We start from the raw sequence: 13,189 nt of genomic DNA on the forward strand, positions 1-13,189 counted from the left end.
CCTAAAAAATCATAATTTTGAATATCCTTGCAATACAACTTAGATATCCTGATATACTCAATCTGACTATACTCAAATGAAAGGGATTTTTATGTAGATTAATAATTCAGAAAATATTTAAAGGTTTGGAGGGTCGTTCGTGAAATATTAATCGAATAATACAAAACTAGAGCTGCTAGAAAAAAACTAATGACCCCATAGTAATCAGCACTTTCAATTTAACCAAGAACAATGGACAGAAGTCTGAAAAATTTGGGTGTGTTGACCAGTGTAATCAGTTTCTCTACATGTACTCAATGATATGGAAGGTATACCGTCCGAAGATTAAAGTGCGTGCAGACTTGCATCCGACTTAGTAGAGAATTATGAGGAGCAAACTTCTGTTAGTGACTTATCTACTCAAATTGCTGTGGTGGAATTGAAATAGGGACCACATTTACGAGTGGAAGAGACGGCTGATTACACAGGAGGTGGGGGTATACCAAAAGCTATAATATAATTTGAGAATGTCTCACCTACACAGCTATATTGATATTGTCATTCAGTTTGTAATACATCGAATTATTTTTCAGAGACCCATTCAAGTATATTCCGGGTCCCTTATAAAATTCTAAGGCATCAGACATGCATGTCCGTCTCTCTGTTTAAGGCAAGATATGGCCTAAAGTAATGGGGAATGAAACATTCCCGAAAATATTATTTGTTGTTCAGAAATGTTTGGTGTTGAAATCGGGTAAAAATACCAACGTCCGAAACTATTTAGAAATAATTAAAATAGATGGCGTATCTTGCTCACCGAAGCTTATGGTGAATGTGTTCCACTGGTATCGACATGCGAGAGATGATTTTTGAGGTTCAGAAGTGGCCAGCGAAATTTGAAGACCAAAAATTGGCGGCATTACTCTATGAAGATTTTTGTCAAATTCAACTTGCAAAATCATTGTGAGCTACTCAATCAACAATTTCAAAACGTTTACAGGCAGTAGGATTCATCCTAAAACAGGGTACCATACGAATTGAAACTGAGAAACCTTGAAAGACGATTTTGCATGTCCGAGATGATGCTTGAACGCTATAAAGAAAATAATTTTTGCACCGATTCATTATTTGCGATGAAAAATGGATCTGTTATGATAAACCGAAGCGTAAGAGATCGGACGTAAAGCCCGACGAATAAGCCGAATCAATACCAAAGCCAAATATAGATGGAGCTAAGGTGGGCATTTGGTGGGAGCAATTGTGTCTTATCTATTATGAGCTGATGAAATCTAACCAGACCATCACAAGGCACCTGTACTGAACGCAACTGATTCATTTAATGCGAGAATTGGCCGAAAAAGGGCCAAAATATGCGGCCAGACATGAAACCGTAATATTCCATCATGACAACGCTTGGTCATATGTTGCAATGCCTTTAGAAAGTATTCAATATGAAGTGGTTTGGAAGTTTTGCCTCAATCCATTTATAGTTCAGATCGTACTCCGTCCGATAGGATGCTTTCTCTGGGATATGATTCACCTTTGAACAGAGTATCCAAAATTGGCTTGACTCGTTCTTGGCTTGAAATTCATACGTTGTCAGAAAGATGGGAAAAGCTCGTAGCTAACAATGGCCAATGCTTTGAATAAATTAATATTGTACTAATATTTCAAAGTAAAAGCTAAAAATTTAAAAAAAAAGATTTAAAACTGATTTTGAAAATACGAAATTTGCGATTTTAAAATATTGCTACATTGAGCCAAAACTCGAAAGTTCAAATAAAATGTGCAACATCTAAATGTCACACAGTGGTATGAGAATAAAAAAAGATTTGAATGAAATTTCACATGCGCAAAGAGGACCCCACCAGATGCGGAACCAGGGGTTCCCAAAGTAGGACAGCTCGGGTACGTTCAATTTTTAAAATTATCCTATTTCTTTGTTTGTGTTCCGATTTAAAAAAAATTACACCTCGTCGAGCACTACATAAAACCTCGTCGTAGCTATCAATTATCTCTTATAGCTTAGGAGATATTCGCATTTGAAAATTTAATTTTCAACATTTTTACCCACCCTACACCAGTTTTTTTTGACCGCGGTTCCAATTATTCTCCGATTTTATCCATTTTTGTTTTATAGGATTAACAATAGATCTACATATCAAATAAAGAAAGAAGTGTTTAAAAATCATGACTGAGTCTAAAGTTACATTCATTTGAATATAAAAAAAATAAAAAGGGCGATTTTTCGCAATTTTTTTGGGAAAAAGGTACTTTTATTCTTTTTAAGTTATCTAAAAATTTTCTAAGAGGATGTATAATGAATTTGTACTTTTTGAAAAGCTAACTTTACGCCAAATATTTTAAATGAAAAAAACATTTATAGTTTTTGATACCGACGGGATCAGGTTCATTCAAAAAATGCCTATTTTTTATGTAAAATTCAATTTTAGGGCAAAAATTCTCAAATCGCATACTCGATATCAAAATATGATAACCTCTTTTAGATGGCCCAATAAGTTCTTAATTATCTTGTAAAGGGTTCCGATAACCCCGCCCCTATTATGGATATTATAGCCAAAAAACGAAAAAATCCCATTTTTGGTATTTGCGCATGTGAAATTTCATTCAAATCGGCTTAAGGGTTTAGAAGTTACCACTGTGTGTCATCTGATTTTGCTCAAAATTTCAAATTAGAGCCACCCTAATAGACGTACATTACGAAATATTCTAACATATTATATTAGAACTATTTGTAAGTAACAGAAATACTACAATAAATTATTTTTGTGGTTTTCCTAAAAACAAATCTACAGACAATTGATAATTTTATTCTAAAATAAAAAGTGTATGATGAAGTATTTGATTCATATTACATGAAGTGAGTTTATTTTACTCTATATAGCTACTACGAAATTTATGTCGCTTCAGTTGATTTTATCATGGCGTTTGTAACATGTTGAACTATTGGTCGCAGGCCCATAAAATAGTACATTTCCCCAAATTTAAGGGCTTACTCGCACACACTTAATTCCGACAATATTTGTATGTTCTTTTTAAATTAAATGTACCATCTTCACTGTCTTTTTAAATTCTTATAAAAGTCTTTTGAAAATATTTCTTTTAATCAATAATGAAACTATAAAATTCCACACAGCCCTATAAAATCTTCTTATTGGTTTAATTTGGACATAAGACACCCAATAGATAGGAAGTACTCTTATCGCTTAATTTACACATTAAACGAAAAGAAAATCTAATAAAAAAATAAGTGAAACTGTTTTTATTGGTTTGTTTAGATGCATTAATACAATTGCATTATCTTCTGCGAGTACTCGTATCTAATCTCAACGACAATATGTCTATTTTAGTACATGTTTCACTTGCTACTACAGAATATAATCAACATTATCATTTTCGTAATAATAGTATTTATTTATTTATATAAATAATTACGTTGTAAAACTAAAGATGAGCTTAAGTAAAATGAGTAATGTACGAAGAGTGTTTGAGTGCAGATATTTAAGTGAATGAACGATTAATGATGATGGTTGCCTGACTATTACGATTTTAAAATTGGGATTTAAATAATATAAAATGTGTAAAGGCAAAAATCAGAAAACTAGTTAGTAGGATATTCGAATTATTCGATTTTCCTCTTGTTCGAATAAAACGAATAATTTGAATAAGAGATTTTAACTCGAATAATTCGATTATACGTTTAAAATTAATCGAATTATTCGAATAATTAAATTTTTTTTAAAAAGTAAAGAATGAGGTTTTAATGTAGGTTTTTTAATATTTTATTGTTAAAGAAAAACAAAAAATAACGTTAAAGTTAACCATTCAAGTATTGATAATGTTAAAAACATTCGAAAACAAAGTCCATCATTAAATTTTCATCAGAAATATTCTGATCAGATTAACTCCCGAACAATCTACTAATCTACTAACTAATTCTTTAGTAAAGTAATTATTCACTATTTCTAAATTATTTATAACAAATTGTATTATACCCTCAAGCTCTATCAACGTTGCCGTATCATTGCTTAATAAAGGGGTCTTGGTGAATTACACAATAAAGGGAATCTGTCCGAAGTTTGATATCATTGTCAGTGAACGTGGCTAATTTCAAGTCAGGCAGTGCATGATTGACGCATTTACAAAAAGTTTATTACCATGTTAGACAAAGATGTTCAACGATGTTCAAAATCATGAACAAGAGGAACTCCATTCATTTCTTGCGATTTATTAAATATTTTGCAACACTTTCGTACGCGGTTAATAACATCACTTATGTACACATCACTTATATTCATCTATTTCAATGTATCATTATAAATGTCATCCTCAATATCCCTTTCGATGACCGTATCAAAATCACATTCTCCATCACATTCAACTCCACTTCAATCTAAGTTAAAATTTTGATTATTAATTGCGATTCATCTAATATTTCGCCAGCTAAATAACAAATATTTTATTCTGTACCTTTTATTTTCATTGGTTCAAGTCCTAAGTTAAAAATTTTGAAAGATTTGTTTTTAGAATTGTAACTTCTTGCAGTAATATTTATATATTTATAGAAGGAGCAATCGGAACACTCATCTACAGTGATCGAAAGCCCCTTTGTCTATAGTTATTTGTCGAATTTCAGAAACAATACAATTTTTGTAGTCATTATTACTTATTTAAATTTGAAATTATGAAAAATTTTAAGCATTTTAATAAATTTAAATATATATGAACATTTATTCGTTTTATTCGATTATTCTACATAAAATTGTTCGAATTATTCGTTATTCGAAAATGGCCATTTTTAAATTGTTCGAATAATTATTCGATTAATCGGACGAGCATTACTCGAATGAATACCCTACTATTTGCCAATATTTAATTTAATCTTACCCTCGGCTGCTAATGTATGTGTTCTTAATTTTAAATATCTAGGACACGATTAAAATTTAATAACCAAAAAAAAAAAAATGCCAAATTTTACATTTAAAAATTTTTTTTAGGAAATTTCAAAAGTTTTTAAATTTTTAGTCGAGAAAGTTAGCCATTCGATGAGTGGTCAAAAAATTTGCAAAAACTATGTCGGTTATGGACAGTAAGTCTCCTGTGCATCAACGTACCGATCGGTTTCTTAGAAACATTGTTGCCGTAAACTAAGGTGACCATACGTCCTCTTTTTTAGAGGACAATCATCTATTTTAACTGGCTGTCATCTATAAAATTTGTGTCCTCTATTTGTCATCTTTTTCCATAATCTGCCATCTTTTGTCATCTTAATTTTTAAAAGTATGATCAATCAATATTTATTCTTAAAAACAAAACAAATTTTATTTCACGCCGATCACCGGTTTTTTCTGTCAAATCGTATAGAGAATGTCGTGCCGTGTTTGATATATTAATAAAAGAAAAGTATCTTCCAATGAAAAACACAAAAAAAGTTTCCACATGTTATTGCTGCAGATGATGCCGAAGTGTTATTAATGATTAATTTACATTTTTGTGCTTTTATTGTAAATACTAGACTTTATGCTATATTTTTCTAAAGTTTCATTAAAATTGGCCTAAAAATATATAACGTTTCGTTATCTTTCAATTAGAAATTTCAGATATTGAAAAATTTTCACTTTCACGATTAACACTTAACGTTTTGCGATTTTAGTAAAACTTTGAGAGTATGTGCAAGTGAAGTCAATGACAATTTTTCGAAAAAAGTCATCTTCTCCGATGAAGAGAATTTTCATCTGAATGGCTTCGTGAACCAAAAAATTGTCTAATTTGTTGCTCAGAAAATCCTCATGCAATCCATTAGAAAAAAAGCACCCATAACGAGCAACTTTCTGGTGCGGATTTTGTTCAGACGGCGTGGTTGAGCATTACTTTTTTGAAGATGAGGCCGAAATTACACTGAGTTTGAATGCCATTCGTTACAGGAACATGATAACGGAGTTCTTGTGGCCTTATCTGGACGGCATGGGTCTGGGCAACGTGTGGTTTCAGCAAGACGGCGCACAGTGCTTTGTTTTCATATAGGCAATGGCAATAGACGGAGTTATTGCAGACGAATAAAAATTAGTGGAATATTACCTTTTGGTAAGATTAAGAAAAAATATAATTCTTGAAAAAATCCGTGAAAGGACACGGGTACCTCCCATATATCCTGAATATATAATTTTGAATAAAATTCACAGTTATACTCCTAACATTTTAAAATTTGGTTATAATCATTTTAATAAAGTTATTGTTGTTTGTGAAAATTTGTATTACAATCGCAGCAAGGATTCGGGTGGCTGCCATACATCCTTTTCCTTAAAAAACCTATAAACCTGAATAAAATTATTCATTTTCAGAAATTATTGTTCTCTTATAATATCAGATTAATTTAGTTATTAACATTTCAATTCTAGCAAGGATTTACATAACTGCCATATATCCTTTTTTAAAAAAAATACTGAAATGTTGTATATATTTTCTAAATTCGGAAGGACGGATGGACGGACATTTCCAAATGTTGATAGCCTTATGGTTCAGCTGTAATATTATAAACTGGATGTTGGATTATACTTTAAGTGTTCCTAAGCTCATGCTAATATCTCAATCTAAGGATATGTAGGTTGTATTCAATTATTGAGTTACTTACATTTACGGTAAAAATTTATTGTTTATAGGTGCCATCAAAAATAATTTTATTTTAAAGTTCTAGTCAAAACGGAAAAATAATGATTTCACATTATAATAAAAAAGAGATAGGCATTAGATAAAATTAAAGAAAAATTAAAATTGATTAACATGTTTTTTTTTCAAAATCAAACTTTGGAATTTCTTTTGATTTCAGCGAAAAAACATACAACATCAAGAACCAAATAAAGTCCTATTAATACACAGTAACGCAATATTTCTTAGTTATTTAAAAGAAAAAATGGTATTATTTTATAAAAAACCAAAAATCTGGAGCTCTTTCCCCAAACCATCAAATTGAAAATTTACGAAATGGTAATTTATACATTTAAACAAAAACCAAATTTTAATAGTTTTCATACGAAAGGATAACTAATGATTACATTTTCTTATAGACATAATCAAAATAGATTAACACGTATTTTACTAATATTCCAACAAAATTTTAGAATTTCAGGCTTACAATAAAAAAATTTTAATTATTAAAAATTGCGCAGATTAAACTGTTAAACCTTTTTTGACAAAAACAGTAATTTCCCATAATTCCACATTCATATTCTTTCATTTACAGCCAATCGCGAATTTATATCTTTTAAAACGAACTTTTAACAATGATTTTAGTTAACCTTAAAAAAAATATATTTTTCTCCATAAAATTTATGTTGAAAATGTACTAACTTTAGCGACCTCTAGTGACGACAAGAAGAGATATTTATAAAAAAGTATTTTTTACACGGATGAGTTATTTAGTTGTCTATTGAAAAATATAAATTTCATTAACATCAAAGACATGATCTTGTTTTTGATTTTTGTCCATTGAACAAAGCACTATGCGGTGCCTCCTGCCACACAGCGCATGTAACAATCGATTTATTGCAGCAGCGATTTCCACAACAAATTATATCAAGAAATTCTGCTGGCAACTGACCAACAAGAACATGGTAATCATACGTTCCTGAGCTCAAAACCGAGATACAACTCGTTATTCGGGAGATACAGGCGGTCATTTCACGGATTTTTTATTCCATACTTAATCGGAACATGTCTTCTTTATAATAAAACCCTCACAAGTAATAAAACCTCAACTATCTCAAAAAAACTTGTATTTATTTTAAAATGAAAAAGAGCAGTATTACTGAGACATCATATATATTTGTTGGTTATAGGAGCCTAAACCACTTGACCGAACTGTATGTTCCTATATATCTGGAAGTAACAATAGGCTATCTTTATTTCGAAATTTCAATTGGGCGTGGCACCTACCATACAAAGTGAATTATTGTTTTGGAATATCTGGTGTACTATAATTGTGATGGCCGCAAAACGTTGCTTGATTTACTCCAGTAACATTGTGTGCAGCTTGTCTGGAAATAAGCACGATTGGATAAATGGGCGTGGCAACACCCCACATAGTTGTCTTCATATTTTACACTAACCATTTTTTTATTAACACGTGAAGTCTAACCATAAAAGGGAGGCATCTTAAGAGGGGGTGTGGCACGTCTCATATAATGTTAATAGTAATTTTTCTAATATCTGGAGAACAATAATTGTGGATGTCTTAAAATTTGGCGCAAATATCATCCTTAATATTTTACATAGTTTGGAAGAAAATGGGTGGTATTCCATTAGTGGGCGTGACACATTACATGTAATGTAAATAAAAGAATTTAAACTTTGTATGAATCAATTTCTTATCACTGTAAGGAGTTCGATTGAAAATGGCAGGGAATGGATTAAATAGTTATTTTCGAATATCTGAAGTACTATAATTATGAAAGTTTTTAAACTTTATATGAAACAATTTCATATCACGGCATGAAGTTCAAGGATAACTGGGAAGGAACAAGGGATGAGTCACCTCCAGAAAGTTATCTGTGAAACTTTGTTGCCGCAGTTTTTCATACAATTTTTTTTATGAAGTGAATACAAAATTCGTCTCAGTTGCATTGACTTGATTTAATAATATTAAATTTTTAATTAATATACAAAAAAAAACTATTTATAGATGATAATTTGATTAAAAACAAAACTAAAATAAACACAATACAACAAGAATTAATCACCATTTTTTGTGACCATTCCTAAGTAAACATATTCTTCCCCAGTCAACGTTAATAATCAGTAAATATTTGTCTAGCAACACAGACAAATAAATCAAACTAACGGGTTGTTTGCTTGAGACTGAGACAGATCAAGATGATCATATTTCGTTTTCATTTTCAACAGCCAACGAAAAAACTACGAAGCGCCGCGACGACGAAGATTTATTAAGAGATTAAACTCAAAAAATTAATTACACTCATTATCTGAATACTCTTAAGAAAACGCAAAAAATATGTAGTAAAAGCTTTATAAATAGATTACAGAGACTTTTCCAAACATCATTCAGTCTTTACAAATCAAAGCGTGTGTACGAACGAATTAAACAGCGGTAAAATTAAGAAATAAATTATAAATTACGATTAAAAATTGGGGAGAAAAAAGTTCAGTTACGTTCTAATTACTTTTAAAACGTGAATTTAACTCAAGTTCATAAGAATAAGAAAAAGATTTTGTGAATAAAAATCATAAATAAATTAAAGAAAACGTGAGATAAACAGAGTGAAATGACTACCTCAATTACAAGCCTCTTGCAAACTTTACGCATTGTGCCCATTGTGGGCCAAAAGCAGACAGCTCAACAGCCTCCCCTCAAAGTTCTAACCGCTCAAAAAGCCACTTTACCTGAAATATGTCTGGATGCTGTGGCCCACCATGATGATTATTGTGATTGTTGGGTCGTGATCTACGATCGTGTGTATGATGTAACAAATTTCTTACAAGATCATCCTGGCGGCGCTGATGTTATAATGGATTATGCAGGACGTGATGCAACTTTGGCATTCCATGGCACGGGTCATTCACGTGATGCCATCGAACAAATGCGTGATTATTTAATTGGAGAACTACCCGAACATGAGAAAATATTCCGCTGTACAAATGGTCAAGTTATAAAGACTGGTATACCCGAATAGTGTTATTAATAGTGAATAGAAAACTTAAATTTTAAAAGCTTTATTATCTTAAGGAGCTCACTTTATGGCGGCAAACATATGAAAATTTTAAGGATAAAATTTTAAATTAATTTAAAAAGCTTTAAAGCTTTTTTTATGTGAACATTTGTAAAAATTCTTAATTCTTTATGTTGTTTGCATGTTCTGTGAAGATGGCCTCTAGATGTTAGTATTTTTTTAACGATTGCATTTCTTGTCATTTCCTATTATTTTCTTGACTATATATTTCTTTTTTTTTTTTGCAACTATCATTTCTTGAATTGTGTTATTTTATTTATTCTGTATTTTTCTTATTTTCCTACGTATTTAAGTTATTTACTTAGTTTTTTTTTAATCAGCATTTTCTAGTTTTAAATAAAACTGATCTATTTTTTGTACTTATTATACGCACATGTAATAAATTAATTTTAGTTTTTCGTATTTATTTAATATTTACTGCTAGTTCTCTATAATATACACATTATTTTTAATTGATTATTTTAATATTTAATTGTAGTAAATATTTACTTACAAAAATAAAATATAATTCATTGAATTATTTAATAAATATAAAATTTTTTATTTGTACCAAAGATAAAGCCATTTAATTTTTTTTTTTAACTTTTAATCAGCTTACAAAAAAATAGTGAGACGATTATTTTCAGTGCCCTACTTTATATTGTAAAGAATATTGATTTTTTAAATCGGTTTTCAGCCCTAGTACATAATTATTTTATTTAGCTTCAAGTAAAGAAAGTATTTCGAATATGAATGTGCCGAGTATTATTTATTCGGCACAGCCTATACTTCAAGATAAATATTAAGAAACTATTTAGTGAAAAGAATTTATTGAAAATTTTTGTGAAATAAAAAATGTTGGTGAAAAAATTATTTGTTTAAAAAGATTTTGAAAACAAATGCATGAAAAACAAGTAAGAGTGATACACAGCTACCATCAATATGTATTTTAGTTTACTGTACAGAATTTGATAGAGTGATTAATTTCTTAAAACTAAATAGGACTTCAGTCGAAATTTATATTAATTACAGTCTGCTACAAAACAACAGTTTTTGTCACAACTTGAAAAGCGACCTATCCCTATGTGAGGACATAAAAAATCGTTTTCAATGATTTTGAAATACCCTCACTTTAGTACCTCTACTCACATACATTTTGAAATTTTAAACAATTATGGAAAGACAAAGAATTAAGCTTTCATAAAATGTATGCGTAAAAAATTAGGTAAGTTTTTATAAAAAGTTTCGAAATTTTTTTTTCCTAATTTTTCAAATTCAACAATACACAGTGAGGCAGAATCAACATTTTGGAAAATAAATCGAGTATTTCTAAACATCTGGTTCGCTCGGGATAAAATTTGAAGCGGCCGTAGCCAAGGAGTTTTCGAGTTTAAGATATTAAAATGGGTCCTACAAATGTTCCAGGGGCTCAAATTAGGATACCTTCGACATGTAAAATTTTTAAACACGTTTCCCATCAGATTTCAAAGATTTTTTTCCGAGCATTTCAAAATTTTAATTTTAAAATTTTGCCATACCTTGGGCCAATTTTTTAAAAATATATGGCGTACTTTTGGACCGAATGGATTCGATTTTTTTTGTTCGTTAGACAACTAAATTACCAATGGCATACAATAGATTTCAAAGCGATTATGGATACAAAAATTAAAGATTTTCAATTTAAAAATTAAAAAAATAGTTCTTTAAGAACATATAACAACTTTATGTTTTTCTGTAAAGCATTTTTAAGGAGAACATTTTGGTATAAAAAACATGTCCATGCCTTCCAGGATTTTGACCTATTTTTTATAAAAATTTCATCTTTGGGCCTCATTTTCTAAAATTCAAAAGCTAAAACGGTAAACCGCATTTGAAACCTTGATGTGTTCTCTATTTATACCAATGTACTTTTCCGGCCCCAAAGGAAATGTGGACCATATGGACAAAATTGTAAAAATATCATTTTTGGGATTTTTAGGAATTGCGGGATTTCCTTTTGACAAGTTTTTTTACAACTTGTTATTTATAATGACAAATTTAAAAACGTTGAAAATTTCTTTTAGTTTTTGTAAGAAATAAAGATTTTATTACATATTTATTGAGTTTCTAAAACTACAATTTATATAAAAATTTTAATAGGATTGCAAATATTAGGGCCAATTTGATCAGCATTTATTCTGAACTAATTTTTGGTTTTTTTAAAAAAAATGTCAAGTCAATATCTCAATTAGATTAAAAAAATATGCAACTTTAAAAATCCGTCCTTCAAAAAATTTGCACCTACAAAATTGGGTAAACGTTTTTTAACCCGAATTTTTTTAACAAACATTTTTTTTTTGCCATAATTAAATAATTTGGAATTTTTTTTAAAATTTTGTTTACCTAAAAATATTTAAAATTTGTATTTTAAAGTATAATTTGGTGAAGGGTATATAAGATTCGATACGGCCGAATGCAGCTCTCTCACTTGTTTTTATGAATTTCGTAAATCAGCTCATAAACAAGTACTTATGTATCAGATTATTTGCCAGCCATTACTAAATTACTTATGTGTAATGCAGGTGGTATGAAGTAGTCATTGAAAAGTGAACTGTTCAGTAATTGCAAGTCATTACCAAGTTTTTCCTGGGTAGTTTGTGCAAAGTTTTATCAGGATTGCCGCATAGTCAACGTATTTATGCCTGCTCAATCAGTGTTCCAAGGGGACATTTGTATAGGGGACGGACGGACGGACATAGCCAGTTCGCCAGAATCTTATGAGGACCCTGGTGCATATTCCTATAAACGCACTTAATTTTTTTCTGTAATTTTGTTATATCTCTGTTGTTCTAATCCAAAAGTAAAATTTAACTTTTTTAATAAGAGACAACTTAAGGTACTTTTTTAAAGTAAACAAGTTTTTTTTCTTATTTTTGTTGTTTGCCTTAATTATGCGATCAAATGTTCTTGGTGCTATTTTAAGTGGAAGATTCGTATAAACGCAAACGTGAAATTTGTTTTTAAAAAAGTTACCAAAAATAAAATATTATCAATTTTAGTTTCTTTTCAACCGAAGGTACGTTTCTAATAGTAACATATCAATTTACTGCAACTTTTTCTATTTAAATCAATAAATTTCATCACTTTTAAAGATGCCCAAGGGAACTTTTTTTGTCCGACCAAAAAAAGATTGAAATTAAATTCTTTCACGACCAAGGATATTCCAATAGAGAAATTGGACGTAAAATCGATAGTTCGGAAACCTACAAAGGGAAATGCAAAACTAACAAGAAGACAACTTAATCTAATAAAACAAGAAGCAACCCGCAACAAATTGAATTCCACACAAATAAAGAATAAATTGAATCTTCCAGTGACTTCCAAACACGTTGCACACATTTTACGAAACGATAAAAACATAAAATGGAAAACGCCGAAATCTAAATCAATGCTAAAATAGCACCATAAAGAAAATCGTCTAAAATTCG

At 30.0% G+C, this 13,189-nt stretch overlaps 1 protein-coding gene across 1 annotated transcript; it reads left to right on the forward strand.

Annotated features, from left to right (window-relative positions):
• Positions 1 to 9,035: 9,035 nt before the first annotated feature.
• On the forward strand, positions 9,036 to 9,709 carry LOC135951122 (uncharacterized). Its single transcript, XM_065500703.1, has one exon. It carries the CDS (start codon positions 9,279 to 9,281, stop codon positions 9,684 to 9,686), a length of 408 nt encoding a protein of 135 aa, XP_065356775.1. The 5' UTR covers positions 9,036 to 9,278; the 3' UTR covers positions 9,687 to 9,709.
• Positions 9,710 to 13,189: the final 3,480 nt, after the last annotated feature.

The sequence above is a fragment of the Calliphora vicina genome, chromosome 2 (assembly GCF_958450345.1).
Source record: "Calliphora vicina chromosome 2, idCalVici1.1, whole genome shotgun sequence".
NCBI classification, from domain to species: Eukaryota; Metazoa; Arthropoda; class Insecta; order Diptera; family Calliphoridae; genus Calliphora; species Calliphora vicina.